We start from the raw sequence: 16322 nt of genomic DNA on the forward strand, positions 1-16322 counted from the left end.
GTTTGCCCTTTAAAATCAGACCCTTTTTGGAGAGGTCACATGGAATAGTCATGAATATTGCCTATTTGGCATTATTCTTTGGAAAATCCACGTACCGAAGATTTATTTCTGTTAATTCAGATTTTGTATACAGAGTTCACATCTCCCAGCAATGGTCTTTTTTCATATAGCTAGATCTGTATTGCCTGTACTTTCGGAAAATCCACATTTTGTAGAGTCCACATGGTATAGTTTTGGAATATTTATTGCTTATTTATACCTGTAAAGTCCACAAACTAATGGTTCAAACTATCAATTGAACTTTCTCAACTGATTCCACAGTAAAATACAACGTTTTTGTTTTGTAACTGGATCTCCACCCTTGTCTGTACTTTCAGAAAATCCACATATAGATCCCTTTTGGAGAGATCACATTACAGCGCTACATTGTTACATCGTTTACTTGATATTTCAGTTTAATATTGATATTTTTAAAAGGCCTATATGTAATCTGTCACGCCCTTTTACCATTGAGGAATACACACAAGTCACAAAATAGTGTCTAATTGGTATTTCAGTTTTTCTACAACAGCCTTTTAGACAGTCCACTTGTCCTATATTTATTGTGTGGAGGTGGGCAAGTCTATGGAGAGTCTTTGTGCTGGTCCTTCAATTGCTGGGTGATTTTTAGGTTTGAGTACCGCTTTGTATAACTGTTTTTTATACTCCTCTGCCAAATCTTCATTTTTCTCAAAACTTTTGGCGAGATCACATATCATTGGATTTTTGTGGTTTTCCTTCCACGTGTTTAAGATTTGGTAAGACAGTTCTTCCAGGCCTTTACTCATGTACTTTGACCGCACTTTATCTATTTGTTCTGCCGACAAGTTCAAAGCTTTGCCGAGGTTTTTCCAATTGTTAGCAAAAGTTTGTGAAATTTCTTGCAATGTGCCATCATCAATTGTAGCAACACAGGTCGCTAGCTGATCCTCTTGGTCGTTTGATAAACTTTCATCGTCCGAGCTTTCTTCATCCTGGTAAGACCCTTGGTAATTATTTACAGTGTTGAAGTCTCCTATTACTACAGTTTGCGCAATTATACTTGTATTATTCACAAGTCCATGAGGAGAGTTCATATATACATTTTCACAGTTGTTAATTGCTGTGTAATTCATCGTTCTATTGTCTTTGTTATTCATGTTGAAATCTGATACGAATATTTCCCTTTATGTCCTTAACCTTATTAATCCACAATACCTAGAAATACGTCACAGGAGTATATAACCCTGTATTGATATTACACGATAATTTATTGATATATATAACCCTGTATTGATATTACACGATAATTTATTGATATATATAACCAATAGTGAATATTATTGCATTAATTATTTGCAGTATATAAAAATATACCCAATTGACTAAAGAATAATTCACTTAGTTCATAATAATAACTAGAAGTATCGACATATATAGTATTTAGTACTGCATGATATTTGAAAAATAAAGTCTTTACACTGTAGTACTTCGCATTAATTCACAATATTTTCTGGTAGTATATAACTCTCGTATACTCTAGTATTGAATTATATAACTTCTAGTACTTGATAGTTCACAATTTATTGCGATAAGTGTTGTTTTATAGACTTACACGTTCTAGATATCACACACAGAGAATGTTGAAGTAATAAGCCTTAGATTCCTAATAACTCACAGTAATTTGTAATTTCCAATAACATGTATAAACCTACTAGTAAGTTATTTCAAAATCTATACACCGTTCATGTATACACTCCTTTCACAGGATAACAAAACCACGGCTGTTTTGAAAAATATACACACAGCCTTTGGTTCTTAGAATTCAGAGTAATTTCCAATAACACGGACAAAATCTATACACTGTTCGTGTAAACACCCCTTTCATTCCCGATAATTCACATATATTTCAAATTACCTGCATATAAAGCCTTAAACCACAGTTATTATTAAACGTATCTACCTCACACTATATATAATTCACAGTAATTTCAAAGGATATAAGGATATGATAATGTATATTAATATTAAAACAGAACCTAAAAATACACGTATTCATTTACTCAAGAGTTGACTATGCGATCTTCAGACAACAGACCTATACAACCATTGAACTTGCATAAAAATAACAATGTATTTCTAAACCTTAGGAAAGAATATACTCTTTTATTCCTTGACACTCCAATATAATAAATCTTAATGTTATTGATCAACAGATCTATGCATATAACTGTAACTAAGTTACAGTGGCCTACAACGGGTGTTACACACGTCAATAATAATATTCAAATTTCCAAATTTAAAAAGTCTTTAAAACACACATTAAGTATAGGGAGCAATAATACACGAAATACTACAGCAGCTTTACAGACAAACCCTTCTACACGATAGTTTCTTCAGAATATTCAACTATTCTTATCCATTACATAGAAATACTAACAACAAAAATATGTAACGTGTACAATGTACATACACATCGTACATGAATTACGTTGAACTAGGACACGATGCTAGTAGACTATATTGAGTAAACGTATATATAACAAAGCACTTGGTAAAAATTGAGTATCTAGGTCGATTCGAGATAACGAAAATTTTCGATATAGTCCACAAGAGCAATAAACGTTCACTATTGCTGATGAAAGCAGTATGTATATATTTACTCAACTGTAATTATATAATTTTCAGTACTTTTTATCCAGTTCTTTTAACATTGATATTATCGTAGGCAAGAAAGACTCAAATGATCGCGTAACTTCATAGAAAATTCCAAGAAGTTGATATGTATTTTTCAAAGAAGGACGTGGATGTCAAGGACATTAAATGATACTGATGTGAACTTTGATCCTTATTGTCACTCTTTAACAAGATATGAAGTAGAACACTCAAATATTTACGATTACTCAAACAACATCAAATTCTTTTAGGTTCATCTTGGTGCATGAAGCATTCGAATTGCGGTGGCCATATTGATGTAATAGCTATATCGCCATCTGTTAGCACGCAAAGCATAATTAATGGCGGGAAATTTAACTGAATAACATACAATAAGACTTCAGCTAAAATATACTGGAGATCAAATGAGATGAAGTAGGCCTAGCAAATTTAAAAAAAACCATCATCTTTACAATGCCAAGCTATTGCGTCTAATACCTTGACATCATTAGTCACTTTTCTTATAACAATTTGATTGGATTGTACGCCGAGACTACGTTGGCCAATGCAACACTTGAAAATGGATGACTAACACTCGCCTGACTGATAATTAGAATGCAGATCGATTCTTTCAGTGTCCTTCAATTTTAATTTTTGTACCTTTGGACACCATTTACATATTTATATTTCATTTTTTTTATCATTTCATTATGTTATCTATTGCAGGGATCTGGTTGTAGAAAATCTCAAAATGGACGGAAAGGTTGAAAATATCTCCTCACCTAATCGGACGATGAACTACACTCAGCAAGAAATCGAGGACTATTTGGAAGGTTTGAGCATAGAAAGAACGTATCATATATTTCTATCGGCCATGATATTCGTCGGAGTACTGGCAGTGATCGGATTCTGTGGGAATACGTTAGTTATTGTGATATATTCAAAATACTTCAAACGCAATCCTTCACGTGTTTTTATTCTGTCGTTGGCCATATTTGATTTAATCAGCAACATTCTGTGTTCTCCGGGCGAAATCATTGATCTGCGACATTCTTTTAATTTTCCTAGCGCGACTTTGTGTCAATTTTTTCGTTTTAATAATTTCTTTGCTACGTCTTCGTCCGTGCTGGCGTTGGTAGCCATAAGTATTGAGCGGTATAAGAAAATCTGTCGACCTCATAGCAAGCAGATAACTGAAGTGGCAGCATTCAAAATTATGGTGGCCATCGTCGTAGTTTCATTAGTTACTTCAATTCCCGCCATTATTTTGAGTGGTTTAAGAGCCAAGGCGACTGGGCGACCGGGAATATACGGCCATGACTGCACTTTTAGTGATAAATATAGATATTCTATTTATCCCAAGATTTACTTGGGTATTCAGTTTCTAATGTTTATAGTATGTGCAGTGATATTGGTGGTGTTATATTGCTTGATTGGTATGGCTATATATAGACACAAACACAGGCGAAACACGCTAGGACATGACGTCCAAAAACCATCGACATTCAAACTAAGGGAGGGAACTCCTGAAAACTCAGAGTCCACTACGGATACCGACGCTAACAAAGACGAGGAAGGAAACGATAACTCAAAATCAAAAGGCTTCTCTTCAGTTATTTCAATAATCAAACAGAAACGAAATTCTGAGGATAAAACTGGTCGGATTAATAGTAGACGACGTCCCAGCGTTTCGACCATAGAGAAATATAAGACCACGTTTATGTTATTGACTATTACAATAGCTTTTATTATAAGTTATCTCCCTTATTTGATAATATCAGTAGTGAAAGTGTCAATGAAACATTTTGAATCCAGACTATCAACTGACGGTTATATTGTGTACACTGTCTTCCTTAGGTCGTTCTTTATAAACGCAACAGTCAATTCAATTATTTATAGTTTTTGGAATAAGATGTTTAGAGACGGAGTCAGAGACTTATTCCAATTGTCTAAATTCTCAAAGCGGCAGCATTCTTCTCAGATCCATAGTTTTTAAGTGTGCGTATTATAATAGTGCGTACTATATTAAGGTGTATATGGTATGTGAAACCGTGATTCGTGCGTGCGTGTACGGAGACTACGAAACTACATATAATTCGACTCATTTGCGAGGGACAAAGCCTTCAGTCATCAGTTGCTACTGTTGCCTAAGGCTTGGTGACTATTGACTAATGTATAGCACTTATAAACTTTTCAAAGGATCGAGGGTTTTCCACATTGATGCTTAGAGTCAGAGAGTTTTATGAGTGCTTTTTTAATCCAGCCAAGTGCCAAGAAGCTTTCTGTGTTCTTTCAAGTGTCTACTAGACACCATCATATAGATCCCTGGTTCTCATCCCAGCATTATAATAACAGTGGTGAATACAGAACTCTGTCGACTATTTGTCACAGTGGTTTCACTTCGTCTAGTGTAGGACTATCAGGTGTGTCTAAATATGCGTCTACATGGGGTACGAAGAACCCAAAAGGAATCGGTATGAAGAGTACTAGAGTAATCTCCAAAGTCAGCCCTCGTAACCAGTGTCACTCGTAACAAATGACGAGTAAGCACACACAGGTTTTCTTGGACATAACGAGGAGGTAGTGCAGAAACCCATTGTTATAAGAATTATGGAATTTCTCTGAATGGAGCTCTCTATTTGAATAAAATATTTTACAAGATAATTGTTGATATCAATTAAACAATAATGAATTTAATAGAGATGGTTGTCTTATTCAGCCATAAAACCCCACTTGATGCGAAACTGGTAGTGGTGTCTCAAAAATTTGTGCAACTATGATCGGTTTTGTAAGAGTCAATCCTCTTGATTTATGACCAAAGTCCAAGAGTTTCTTCTGCAAGTCTTCGGAGTTATTCAAGTGAGAACTGTCAGTGCCCCTTATATTTGAGATTAAATTTTCTTATTAATTACTCTCAGATAGTTGATCTTATGATAACGAGAGAAAATTTCCATCCATATCAGACACAAATTACATTTACTAGCTGCTCGAGGAAATAGGATATTTGAATATTTTTAATCCTATGTTGCATGTTACATCTTGCAGAAAGCTAGCATAACTTTCACGGAGTCTGCTTGAAATAATGTTTGTAAGAATATAGGAAAGGTTTTGTTCCTGTACATCTGGAAGTACAACTTTTAAATATTTTACTTTGGTACAGGGGTTTTTAAGGTGAAATTTTGAGTTGAAAATGCCAAAATCACAAAAATATCAACAAAATGGATCAAAACTCTGAGGCACAAGTCTGGAGTTGCTGTACACGAAAAAAAAAGAGATGTGATATTTTGGTTGACCAGTGATGAGCAGAAAGGGCACAAAATACTTCAATAAGCTGAACCCTGGTATAGTATGACAAAAATGTCCATATTCATTTTCAAAAAAAAAAAAAAACAACGGATTTAAACACACAATTTCTTTGACTTGATGACATGAAAATACGATAAAAGATTTTGACAGAAAAAACAACATAACAAATATTTGATTGAAATAAAAAGAAATATAATTTATTTCTTCTTTTTACTTTTTTGACTAGAACTGTCTGCATCTCCTGACTGAGCTGGGGAAACTTTTTGAACTTTTTGCCATTTTAAAGGTTTTCTTCTATACATCGGCCATGGAGGAAGTGTGAGCTGAAATAGAAAGAGAAAAAAATAAATCAGATGAAATAACTTCTCAAGAGAGAGTATGTTAATGACCAGTTTGAAGATAATGAGTTTGATAAGCCTCTAGAGCAGTGGTTACCAGCCTTCATTCTTCACACCCTGGTGACAATCATCTGATATCCTTACACCCTCAAAACCTTGTAAAGTATATCATCTTTTATATAATCATAATAACCATAGTAGTGTTTCTTCCACAACCCTCAATTGATAAACATACACCATTAATCCTGAATAAAGATCCCTGTAGATTCATTCTTCTCCTACAAGGGTTGGCCACAACCCTGACACTCCAGGTTGGGAACCAGGTCTCTAAACTGTTCACTGATACAGGGTCATTGAGATTCAGAGGTACTCAAGAAACTTGGAATGGGAATTTCCGAACGGTTAAGCATTAGCATAAAAAGGTTGTATCTTCATTCTTCAATTGTAATTGCCTTTCTTATCTCCTTACATTGGTAATATTGGAAGTACATAGGATGTACCTTAGTCCTGCAATAACCTTCACAACTTCTTTCAACTTTATTTTAAATAAACTGGGGCTATAAGAAAGTAAAAGTGTCTCTTACCAAACAGGATAAGGCAAAACCAGCTATAAGAATGTACATGGTCTGAGAAAATTGTTGACAGACATAGCCCCAAATAAACCCAACAATCTGAAACAGAAATGAAATAAATGGAGTTTCTACTCTTCTGAAACTTATTGGGCTAATGAAATACCAATTTCACGAGACAACTGACAGCTGATGACAAGTGTTTCAGATACAAAATCCTCATAAGGACAGCAAGTTCTGAAAATAAGAATTAAATAAAAGTTCATGTCTATGAACAGGGGAGGGGGGACTAGTGGCATACGCAAGATTTATTCAAAGGGGGTCGGACTGAAGGTGCGAATTCGATTGCAGAGTATAGCGGCATGAGAGCATTTCAGTTGAGCTGGTGACACCATATCTTTATAGCTCTCAGAAATATTATAGAAAGAAAGGAACGTTGCATGTTACTGAATTTTCCAGTCATCCAGCGGGTGTCCACGACCTAGGAGAAAATTAATTTTGAATTAAAAACTTCAATTTTCATCTAGTTGATCTATAGAGCGACCCATTTCTTTCAACCAATAAAATTTACTGTCAAGGCAAGTCCTCTCAGTGGCGGTCCACCATTTGTACTGATCGCATGATATGATCAACGAAAATATGCGCACGATAAAATTCGCTGTGTGTGCCCCTTCGTAACGGCGCATCTGTGAGTGGAGATGGGTCCCAAAACGAACGAATGGTCTTCCTGTCTCTCAACCATGAATTGTTTGAATAGTGCACTGCAGGTGCAAATTTTCGGCACTTTTTTTGGAGGGGGGGGGGAGGGGGGAATACCTTGCATTCATTAGACTTGTATCAGAGAATATAGTGATTTGACTGGATTGTACGCTAACAAATACAACCAATTTTCAGAGCCCTCAACAGAAAGACTGTAAACATTCAGTAAAAACATTAATCACTTACTCCAAATACAACTATGATAATCTGGAATGTTCTTTCTGCTCTTTTCTGGCCATCAAAATCCTGAAAAAAAGAATGAAACCATATGTTATTTAATAACATGTTTTAATAATAATTCTCAGCAAAACTGTAATTGTAGCAAATACTTTTTTGACTTTATGCAAACAAAACAGGTGAATTGTATGCTGCCATCCTAAACTTGTTGGAAGACAAAAAAGCAAAATTTGCCTATATAATATGGTACTAAGTAGGGAAGGCCAGTCATTTTATAAGCTATACAGCAATGTCAATCTATGACTCCAGGTTTAACCAAAACAGATCTACTTGGGAAGAACTATGCTAGATAGCCCAGTCATTGTTACTATAAAATTCATTTTATGAGTAACTTTAGACATGGTTCTGTAATTATAGGAAACTAAAAAGAGATTTGGGACTGAAAACAATGAACGCTGACGTGTAACGCGTTAGAAAAGAGTTTCCCGGTTTCCATATGCTGACAAACTAATCCCCTAAAACTCAAAATATGTCAAAATAAAATTGAAAATAACATTACCATGTGTACTGGGATAGATTTGATTGCATTTGGAATAAGGGGCGTGATGTATTCCATTCTGATTTCTTAAAAACTTTGAAAATATAACAAAATTCTTCACAATTTCCTTCTACTCTTTCGCATGTGGAGGAAGATAGAGTATGGTTAATTAAAATTATTGACTCAGAAATAATCTAACGGAAAACGAAATGCGGTCTCGTACATAACTAGGCTTTATTTTACTCAACAGAAAACGATTCTTTGTTAAATTATCTCCCTGGACAATGGCGTTCCGTAGAAAACTGATAAAATGGATCCTCGTGATAGTTTTTGCTATTTTCTGCATAAAATATTGGTTAGAGCATAAATCGTTCACATTTTCTCATGATTCAGTTGCCGCCATCGCCAAGAAGTATTCAGGTTTGTTGTGACAATAACATTCAGGTCATTTTACATAAAATTGGTGTCTTAGTTTTACAAAATACAAATTCTATCTATGTTTCTTAGTTTTTGTGGTTGCTGTCTTCACGCAATATTGACGTGTGATGGAGACATTCCACCATGGAACTGATATCACTTTGTATTTTCTTTGCTTCAAACTCTGAGTAACTTATATATCTATATATTGCACAACATGGACGTAGATGGGGCTTGGTAAAATGATTGTAATAATCGATTATCGTCTCTAGAATTTATAATTTCGATTATCGATTATCAAATTTCACAATCGATTATATGTCAAAGTCACATTTTCTCCCCTGAACCCATTAACATGTAATAATCTCTTCCACATAAGTTCCCTTCAGCACATTAAACTTAATCACAATAAACTTTAATAAGCGATCAAAGCAAGATAACTTCTATAACGCAAAAATTACCATGAAATTGAGATTTTTATTTAGTATTTACAGGATTTCTTAATTAAATGATTTCGATTATTAATCGATTATTGATCGGTAGTCTGCCATCTAAATTTGGTAATCGATGCCCAACCCTTGATGTAGACTATTCAGCACCATTTTAACAATGAAAATATTTTGTTATTGTATATTTTATTATGTGTTTCTTCTCCTTGATTTCTAGGTAAAAGTCCAGAGGTAGCCTTCCCACAGATCATCAAGGAATTAAGATCAAAATATCCTGGACATATTCTACCCAATAAAGATCAGCAATGGATATTTATGAATGCTGGTGGTTGGATGGGGTCCATGTCAGTTCTCCATGCCTCGTTAACCGAATATGTTCTGTTATTTGGTACAGCTTTAGAAACCACTGGACATTCAGGTATGAGCATTAAACTCATCTGCCAATCCATCCAAAGCTTCACACCGAAGGAATGGATTGGAGTTATTGTCATCTTGGCATTTATTGGACGAAATTTGTGACGCCGTCATACACTACAGTAATGTCATTTGGGATCCCTTGTTGTCAACGCTAAATAGACTTCGTCAATATTTTGATCATGAGATGAGCCCCCACCTTATGTTAGTGTAGCGATAAGCGAAAAACAATGGGAGTTCAGTTAAGTATGAATCTTATGTAAATTTTGCTACTTGATGAAAATATAGATTGCATATTGATACCAGTATGAATTTTCTGAGATTGCAATGCATCAGTTTGAATCTGAGGACTTTTTTCATGATGATATATTCAATTTTGAGGTTTTTTTTAATGCAAATCCAATTTGTTTAATCTCTGCTGTAAGGCGTAGGCAACACCTAGAACTATGTGAGACTATGTCCTTGAAGGGGTGGAGTAGCATTGCAATTTTGTGTGTACATTTCATCCTGATATTATAAAAACAGTTTTTAGATCATCCTGTCAAGTTTATATATGTAGTTATTTAAATTGTTATGAAATGTGTTATCTATTTTAGGTCGTTACTGGGCTAATATAACAGACACTTTAATAACTGGTACTTTTAAACAATGGAAAGAGGGAAAATTAAAACATCAGATTTATAAACCGGGTAGGCTGTTAGAGTTTTACTATTTCAAGTTGTTTATGTTGAGGTCAAAGTATAAATTAAAATGGACATAAAGGTACAGGTGACCTATTTTGGGGGGGTTGATTTGAGTCTTGAATAAATGTAGTACTTAAGGAGTACTTAAAATGTATGAAAAACACATAATTCATTCAAAAATATCTCAAACAGTGTTCCATATTAGCTCCTTCGACCCTCAAGGATCAATGAAATTAGAAAATGGTTGACAATCTTTATTATGAGGTTGTATGGCACAGTTGGTAAGAGTATAGGTTCTTAACATGACATCATTTGCTTGGTTACGTGGAGCAAATGGGCTCCGATCTCGATTGGCATGTGAAAGTCTGATGACCTTGAATAAGTCATCTTCACCCATAATTCCATTCAACCCAGCTGTAATTGAGTACGGGAAAGATTATAGCTAAGAGGTTTGGCCAAGGACCAGCTAGTAGAAAGGATCCTTATCTGAGATATCCTAGCGCTAAGATCATTTCGAAAAATATGTTTATTTTTAACATTTCCTTATTGTCCTTTCTTTTGTTGACTAGGTGATACAGTTTATCATGAATGGGGAGAAGTAACGGCAGTTTCATGGACAGACAATACATGGATGGTGGAATACGGCCGAGGTTTCATTCCCTCAACCCTAGGATTCGCTTTAGCTGATACTTTCTTCTCTACTCAAGACTATATTACATTGTATTACATCCTAAGAGTTTACACAAAAGCACTGGTGCAGGAGGCAGTGTGTTATATTGGAGAATTAAAGCATTATCTGAAAGATTCCTTTTGATTTTTCAAAACTTTTGTTTCCTACCAGTATTTAGTGTCTGTGTTTGTTATTTGTCGTCCTTATTTCAAAACTATAGCAGAGGGAGAAGGGTTGTTCACAGAACTTATGATTATAGTGAAGCAACATATTTTTACACATTCAGTCATATTCAAAACAATCCAATTTCTTATGGAACCGAAGACTCTTTATTTCAATGATCACAAACTTGGACTTGTCATATTTGAGGTGTCTTCTAGTTAATGCCAGAAACTTTGAAAGATTATCTCAAACCATTCTATTTTTTTCTTATTTAAACATTGTGGCAGGAAATCCACTTTTTATTGACACTTTAAACTGATGTGTCTCATTTATTCCCAGATATAGTTATTGTTGGGCCTAGTTGAATTCCAGCTATTCTTTTTTTTTATAGAAAATTTGAAGCCAACCTAGTATTTCTCTTCCCGTTAATCATGAATACTATCTGGTGAAGATTGATAATTTTATGGGTTAATGGTACTTATGTTCATCCCACATCTTTATTGGCCAAGAGCTGTCATCCTGCTAACATGTGTTTGAGATAAACAAACCTCATCAGTTCAGCTGTGGTTTAAATTTCAAATGTTACCACTGAAAGGGATAATAATGAGGTTCTCTAAACTTCTTATGGGAATCTGATATCATCAATTTGCACCATGCCAATTTTCAGTCAGATGTCTGTGGCTCTTGCAATTCCACTAAAAGTTAGCATTTTATTCATCACTATCGCTAAGATGCTATTGAAATATAAGGACCTTTGTGATAGTGACATCATGTAACAAATAGTTTTAGTGGAATTGCAAGAATCACAGACATCTGATTGAAAACTGGAATGGTGCATACTGATGCTATAAGTATCCCTTATACACATCAAATTTTTACAAAACCTCTTTACAATCGCTGTAAATTTCAAGAGCTTATATGTGTGATACAGAATAGGGCCATGAAGCATTCCAAAGAATAGAACTCCCAATGAAAGGGAAATTATTAAAATATGTGCAATTACTATTGTTGTTTTTTCTACTTGCTCACTTTATTAAACTTTTTCACCTTTGTAATTTTTGGCATTTTCTTTTTCTTTTTAAGTTTCCATCATAAATTGGCATACATGGGCTAGCTAGGGGTTTGAGTTCCAAGCCATTTTCTGGGGCATTTTTATACATATTATAAATTTGTTTTTAAATAGACCTATAAATCTTCAACAAGGTTATGCCTCTCCTAGAAACGATGGTTATATCTACTGTTGCTAAAGGAACATGCCAAGAAAGCTGCCCTAGGGCTTAACAAGGAATATTTTTGAATATTAATGAAGACAAAGAAGGTATCCGCTGCTCTCACACTAGTAGCAATGTCAACCTCCTGATAATAGGGGTACAATAGAGGAAAGATGGGGGGGACAACTGACAAGGTTCAGATTCTACCTAATTTCAGCAGCTCTGTGGAAGCCCCCCAAGGAGGATTTGAGAGGCTTCTCCCCAAGTAAAATTTTGCAAAATGGAATTGATTTTGTACATTCAGAGACATATTTTACGACAAAAACTTACAAAAATCATATCTTAATTTTGCTAGAAAGGGGTAGAAATGATTTCTGTAAGGGCCATCACTGCCAAATATAATTCAGGGATCCTATACCAATATAGTTTAAAAAAAACCAATCCATTATAATAAGGTTTATTTCCAATCTTGTGTACATTATATACAATACAATAGGCAGGGTCTGTTCCACTCAGACAGTACTGGATATGGGGATAATGAATCATTCAGGACTATTGAGCTGTTTGGATTTGCCAGTCTAGTCTAACAGGAGCTCTAAAATGTCTTGCAATGTCTAAAATTGGCCTTGGATCAATATGATAAATTTGTTGATCATTAAGATTATTTGAATAACTACTTCAAAACAGTACAAACAATCCTAAAATTACATTGCATTGATAAAAATATGAATCTTTACAAATTAACATTGAATAAAAACACTTCCCTTAGAGAAATTTTAATAAAAAATGTCCCAAAAGTTTAGTGTGAAAATGTCCTCTGTTAAAATATTTTCAAAACTGATCATGTGTGCTTATATTTTTATCAAAGACATTCTAAGATTAACAACAGTACTATTTAGAAGATAATATTTTTCTTCACATAAAAATAATCTGCACAATCAGGCCACGTATTCTCGAAAAAAACTAGAAGTCCTAGAATCAATGTTAGAAGATAAGAACCTAGGACATCCTAGTACTAAGATTGTTTTGAGAATATGTGGCCAGGGCTGTAACTACATCAAGGCGCATGCCTCATGCCAAATTAGACAAAAAAGAGATTTCTTTTAAAAAAATTAAAAATATTAATATAATATCTGGTAAATCTTTCATTTAGTTCATGTCTACAGTAAAGGTGGTAATTGTTTAAAGTGTAACGAAAACATTGCGATGAAAGACCTAACCAACAGGATGTTTGCCTTGGAGAAAAAAGACCCTAGTTACGGCCCCGACAATGCAATATATCATTATAGGCCTACTATTGATGACTAAAAGGTTTATAAATCATTGCAAGACTATATTCATACTAGATAGAGTCAACTGTAAAAAATGTTTGAAATGGAAGGGAATAACTTCAGCAACACAAAAGCATAGGCAGAGGCAGGAGATTTTTTAGTGAGAGTTAACAATATATACAATTATACACAATTTATACAATAAATAGTTTCAAATATAAATTTTTACAAAAATTTCAATTTCAACCAAATATTTATTCTCTTTCTTTACTAGATCTTGAGTATTAGCACAAGTTCAAAGTAATAAAATTCATAATGGCTTGTCTGATGACATGCGTTTATTTAGAATACTGAAGGGAATTCAAAACGCTTCTTTAGTCTTTGTATCTATATATTATGGATTCTTATACATCTAGTTTCTAGCTGCTTCATTCTGATTCCCTGACCATTGTTTGTGGTGCCAGTATTTCTAGAAATCCTTACACGAAATCAAACAAATACCCTTTTACGCCAAATGGTACAACTAAAGTAATACATAAAGGTGTCCCTTGATACATATAAAAATCCCTCAGTTCATCATTTAGTCAAATTGGTTTGGAACAGAAGTAATGTAGTGTTGGGGGATGTTAGTATTTCAATGTAATTTAAAGATGTGCCTCATTCTTAAAACACATTAAACCTATAACCACAACAGCCTTCAAATATAACCATAAAATGTACTAAATGCCATGAACTTAAGACTAAATGGTTGGAGATGCACCACATAAGGAGATAACTTCTATAACATAGTAAAATATTTAACTCGCAGCTAGTTTCTTATTGTAAGAGATGGGAGGGAGGGAATAATAATATTTACCAAATAAAAACCAGTTCTGTGTTATCTGAATGTGTAGTCAAGTTGACCAGCCTAGCAATAGAGTGTTTGGATATTCTTTGATAAAGCCTGAAAACTAAGACCCACCCAGTGATGATATCCCATCTGTATATCACGTCTGAGGTACTTGGTGGGGCTAGAACAGTTGAACTAATCTTAGAAATGAAAAAAATGAAATGATTGGAGTTTTACGTCCTACTTTTCTGCACCATGTGGGCTAATGAAGATGGGCAACACCATGCAGGGTGCAATGAAGGAAATTTTACCAGGACAGCGGCATTTACCTGAACTTATCTTAGAAATAGAAGTAAAAATAGAATAAATAAATAGGAGTTTCTGTATATAATATTTATATAAATAACTTATTCAGTATTCAGAATAACTGTACACTATACAGAATAACTGTACATTATTCAGAGTGACTGTACAGTCTTCAGGTTAATTGAGTATAGAATAAATGTACAGTATCTAAAATAACTACCCTATTCAGAATAACTGTACCATATTCAGAATAACTATACATTGTCCAGAATAACTGTACATTATCCAGACACGCTGTGCATTACACAGAAAAACTGTACATTATTTGGCATAACCTTATTCAGAATAACTGTGCATTATACAGACTAGCTGTATATTATACAGAATTATTGTACATTATTTAGAATAACTGTATTCTATTTAGAATAAATGTACATTATTTAGAATAACTGTACCCTATTCAGAATAACTGAACATGATTTAGAATAAATGTACCCTATTCAGAATAACTGTACATTATTTAGAATAACCGTATTCAGAATAACTGTACATTATCCAGACCAGCTATATATTATACAGAATTATTGTACCCTATTCAGAATAAATGTACCAAATTCAGAATTAATGTACATCATTCAGAATAATTGTATATTTATTCTGAATACTGTACGGCTATTCTAAATCATTTCAATTTTTGGTTAATTACAACGATAACACTTTTGTACATTATATAAGGATAAAATCAACTGTACAAGTGACAATAAATGTGTACAAGCCTTCAGTAGAAATATAAAATAATTAATTCAGTATGTACAACAGGTTAGAATTTAAGAGAATATGTACAGTATATCACACTCGCAATTATAGCAGGATGGCTAGTTTAGAAAAGAATTATATATAGTTGGTTTCCAACTGTTACAAGATGCCATTTTAGCAGACAATAGAAGGAAAGGAACAACAATTTTATTACAAGAATAACAACTTGGGTTCACGAGGAATCCCTCTGCCAGTAAGTCAGTGGCCAATTCTCTTGATATTGACTCATTTACAGCTGTCATCAGACATGTACAAGCAGACTGAGATTAGAACCTTCAACCACCATTTATCAGATCTCAGTAAGTTAATACAGTAATGTAAAACATTTAGCACTCTTATGGAAATAGAGATTGACAATCCAGATCCTGAGCTTATACCAACAAGAAATACTCTTTTTTTAACCCAGACCTCAACATAAATCAATTAATTTGATTTGATCATAATAGCAGGGCAAAGACATTTTCATACATATAGGTCTGAGCTCCGTTCTTCAAAAAATCTTAATATAAGAATTTGTCGAAAGCATGGAATTTTTCATTGAGAAATACCATACTTAGGACAAAATTGATTGTAAGATTTTTTGTGAAGGCGCCCCTGAATTACAACTTAAGCATGTACATTCCACAAATATTCTTGCTCAACTATATATCAGGGGTTGTTGTAGTCACAACTGACAATAATCCAACTCACTATTACCTAAAGATGAGATATTCAGACAGAAACTGTGACAGATC

At 34.0% G+C, this 16322-nt stretch overlaps 4 protein-coding genes across 4 annotated transcripts; 3 read left to right on the top strand and 1 right to left on the bottom strand.

Annotated features, from left to right (window-relative positions):
• Positions 1–599: 599 nt before the first annotated feature.
• On the bottom strand, positions 600–1178 carry LOTGIDRAFT_170124 (hypothetical protein; the record flags this gene model as incomplete). Its single annotated transcript, XM_009068754.1, has 1 exon — positions 600–1178. The coding sequence occupies one exon, from the start codon at positions 1176–1178 to the stop codon at positions 600–602; it is 579 nt and encodes a 192-aa protein (XP_009067002.1).
• A 4895-nt stretch (positions 1179–6073) lies between these two features.
• Positions 6074–11137, top strand: LOTGIDRAFT_223408 (hypothetical protein; the record flags this gene model as incomplete). Its single annotated transcript, XM_009068755.1, has 7 exons — positions 6074–6302; positions 6902–6988; positions 7832–7891; positions 8382–8780; positions 9444–9644; positions 10237–10329; positions 10893–11137. Exons 4-7 carry the CDS (start codon positions 8645–8647, stop codon positions 11135–11137), a joined length of 675 nt encoding a protein of 224 aa, XP_009067003.1. The 5' UTR covers positions 6074–6302; positions 6902–6988; positions 7832–7891; positions 8382–8644.
• A 3889-nt stretch (positions 11138–15026) lies between these two features.
• Positions 15027–15176, top strand: LOTGIDRAFT_134796 (hypothetical protein; the record flags this gene model as incomplete). The annotated part of the gene is made up of 1 exon (XM_009068756.1): positions 15027–15176. A coding segment is annotated over one exon (150 nt), but the record flags the coding sequence as incomplete, so codon positions are not given.
• An 85-nt stretch (positions 15177–15261) lies between these two features.
• Positions 15262–15453, top strand: LOTGIDRAFT_134825 (hypothetical protein; the record flags this gene model as incomplete). The annotated part of the gene is made up of 1 exon (XM_009068757.1): positions 15262–15453. The coding sequence occupies one exon, from the start codon at positions 15262–15264 to the stop codon at positions 15451–15453; it is 192 nt and encodes a 63-aa protein (XP_009067005.1).
• Positions 15454–16322: the final 869 nt, after the last annotated feature.

This window comes from Lottia gigantea (assembly GCF_000327385.1).
Source record: "Lottia gigantea unplaced genomic scaffold LOTGIsca_93, whole genome shotgun sequence".
In the NCBI taxonomy this organism is placed as follows: Eukaryota; Metazoa; Mollusca; class Gastropoda; family Lottiidae; genus Lottia; species Lottia gigantea.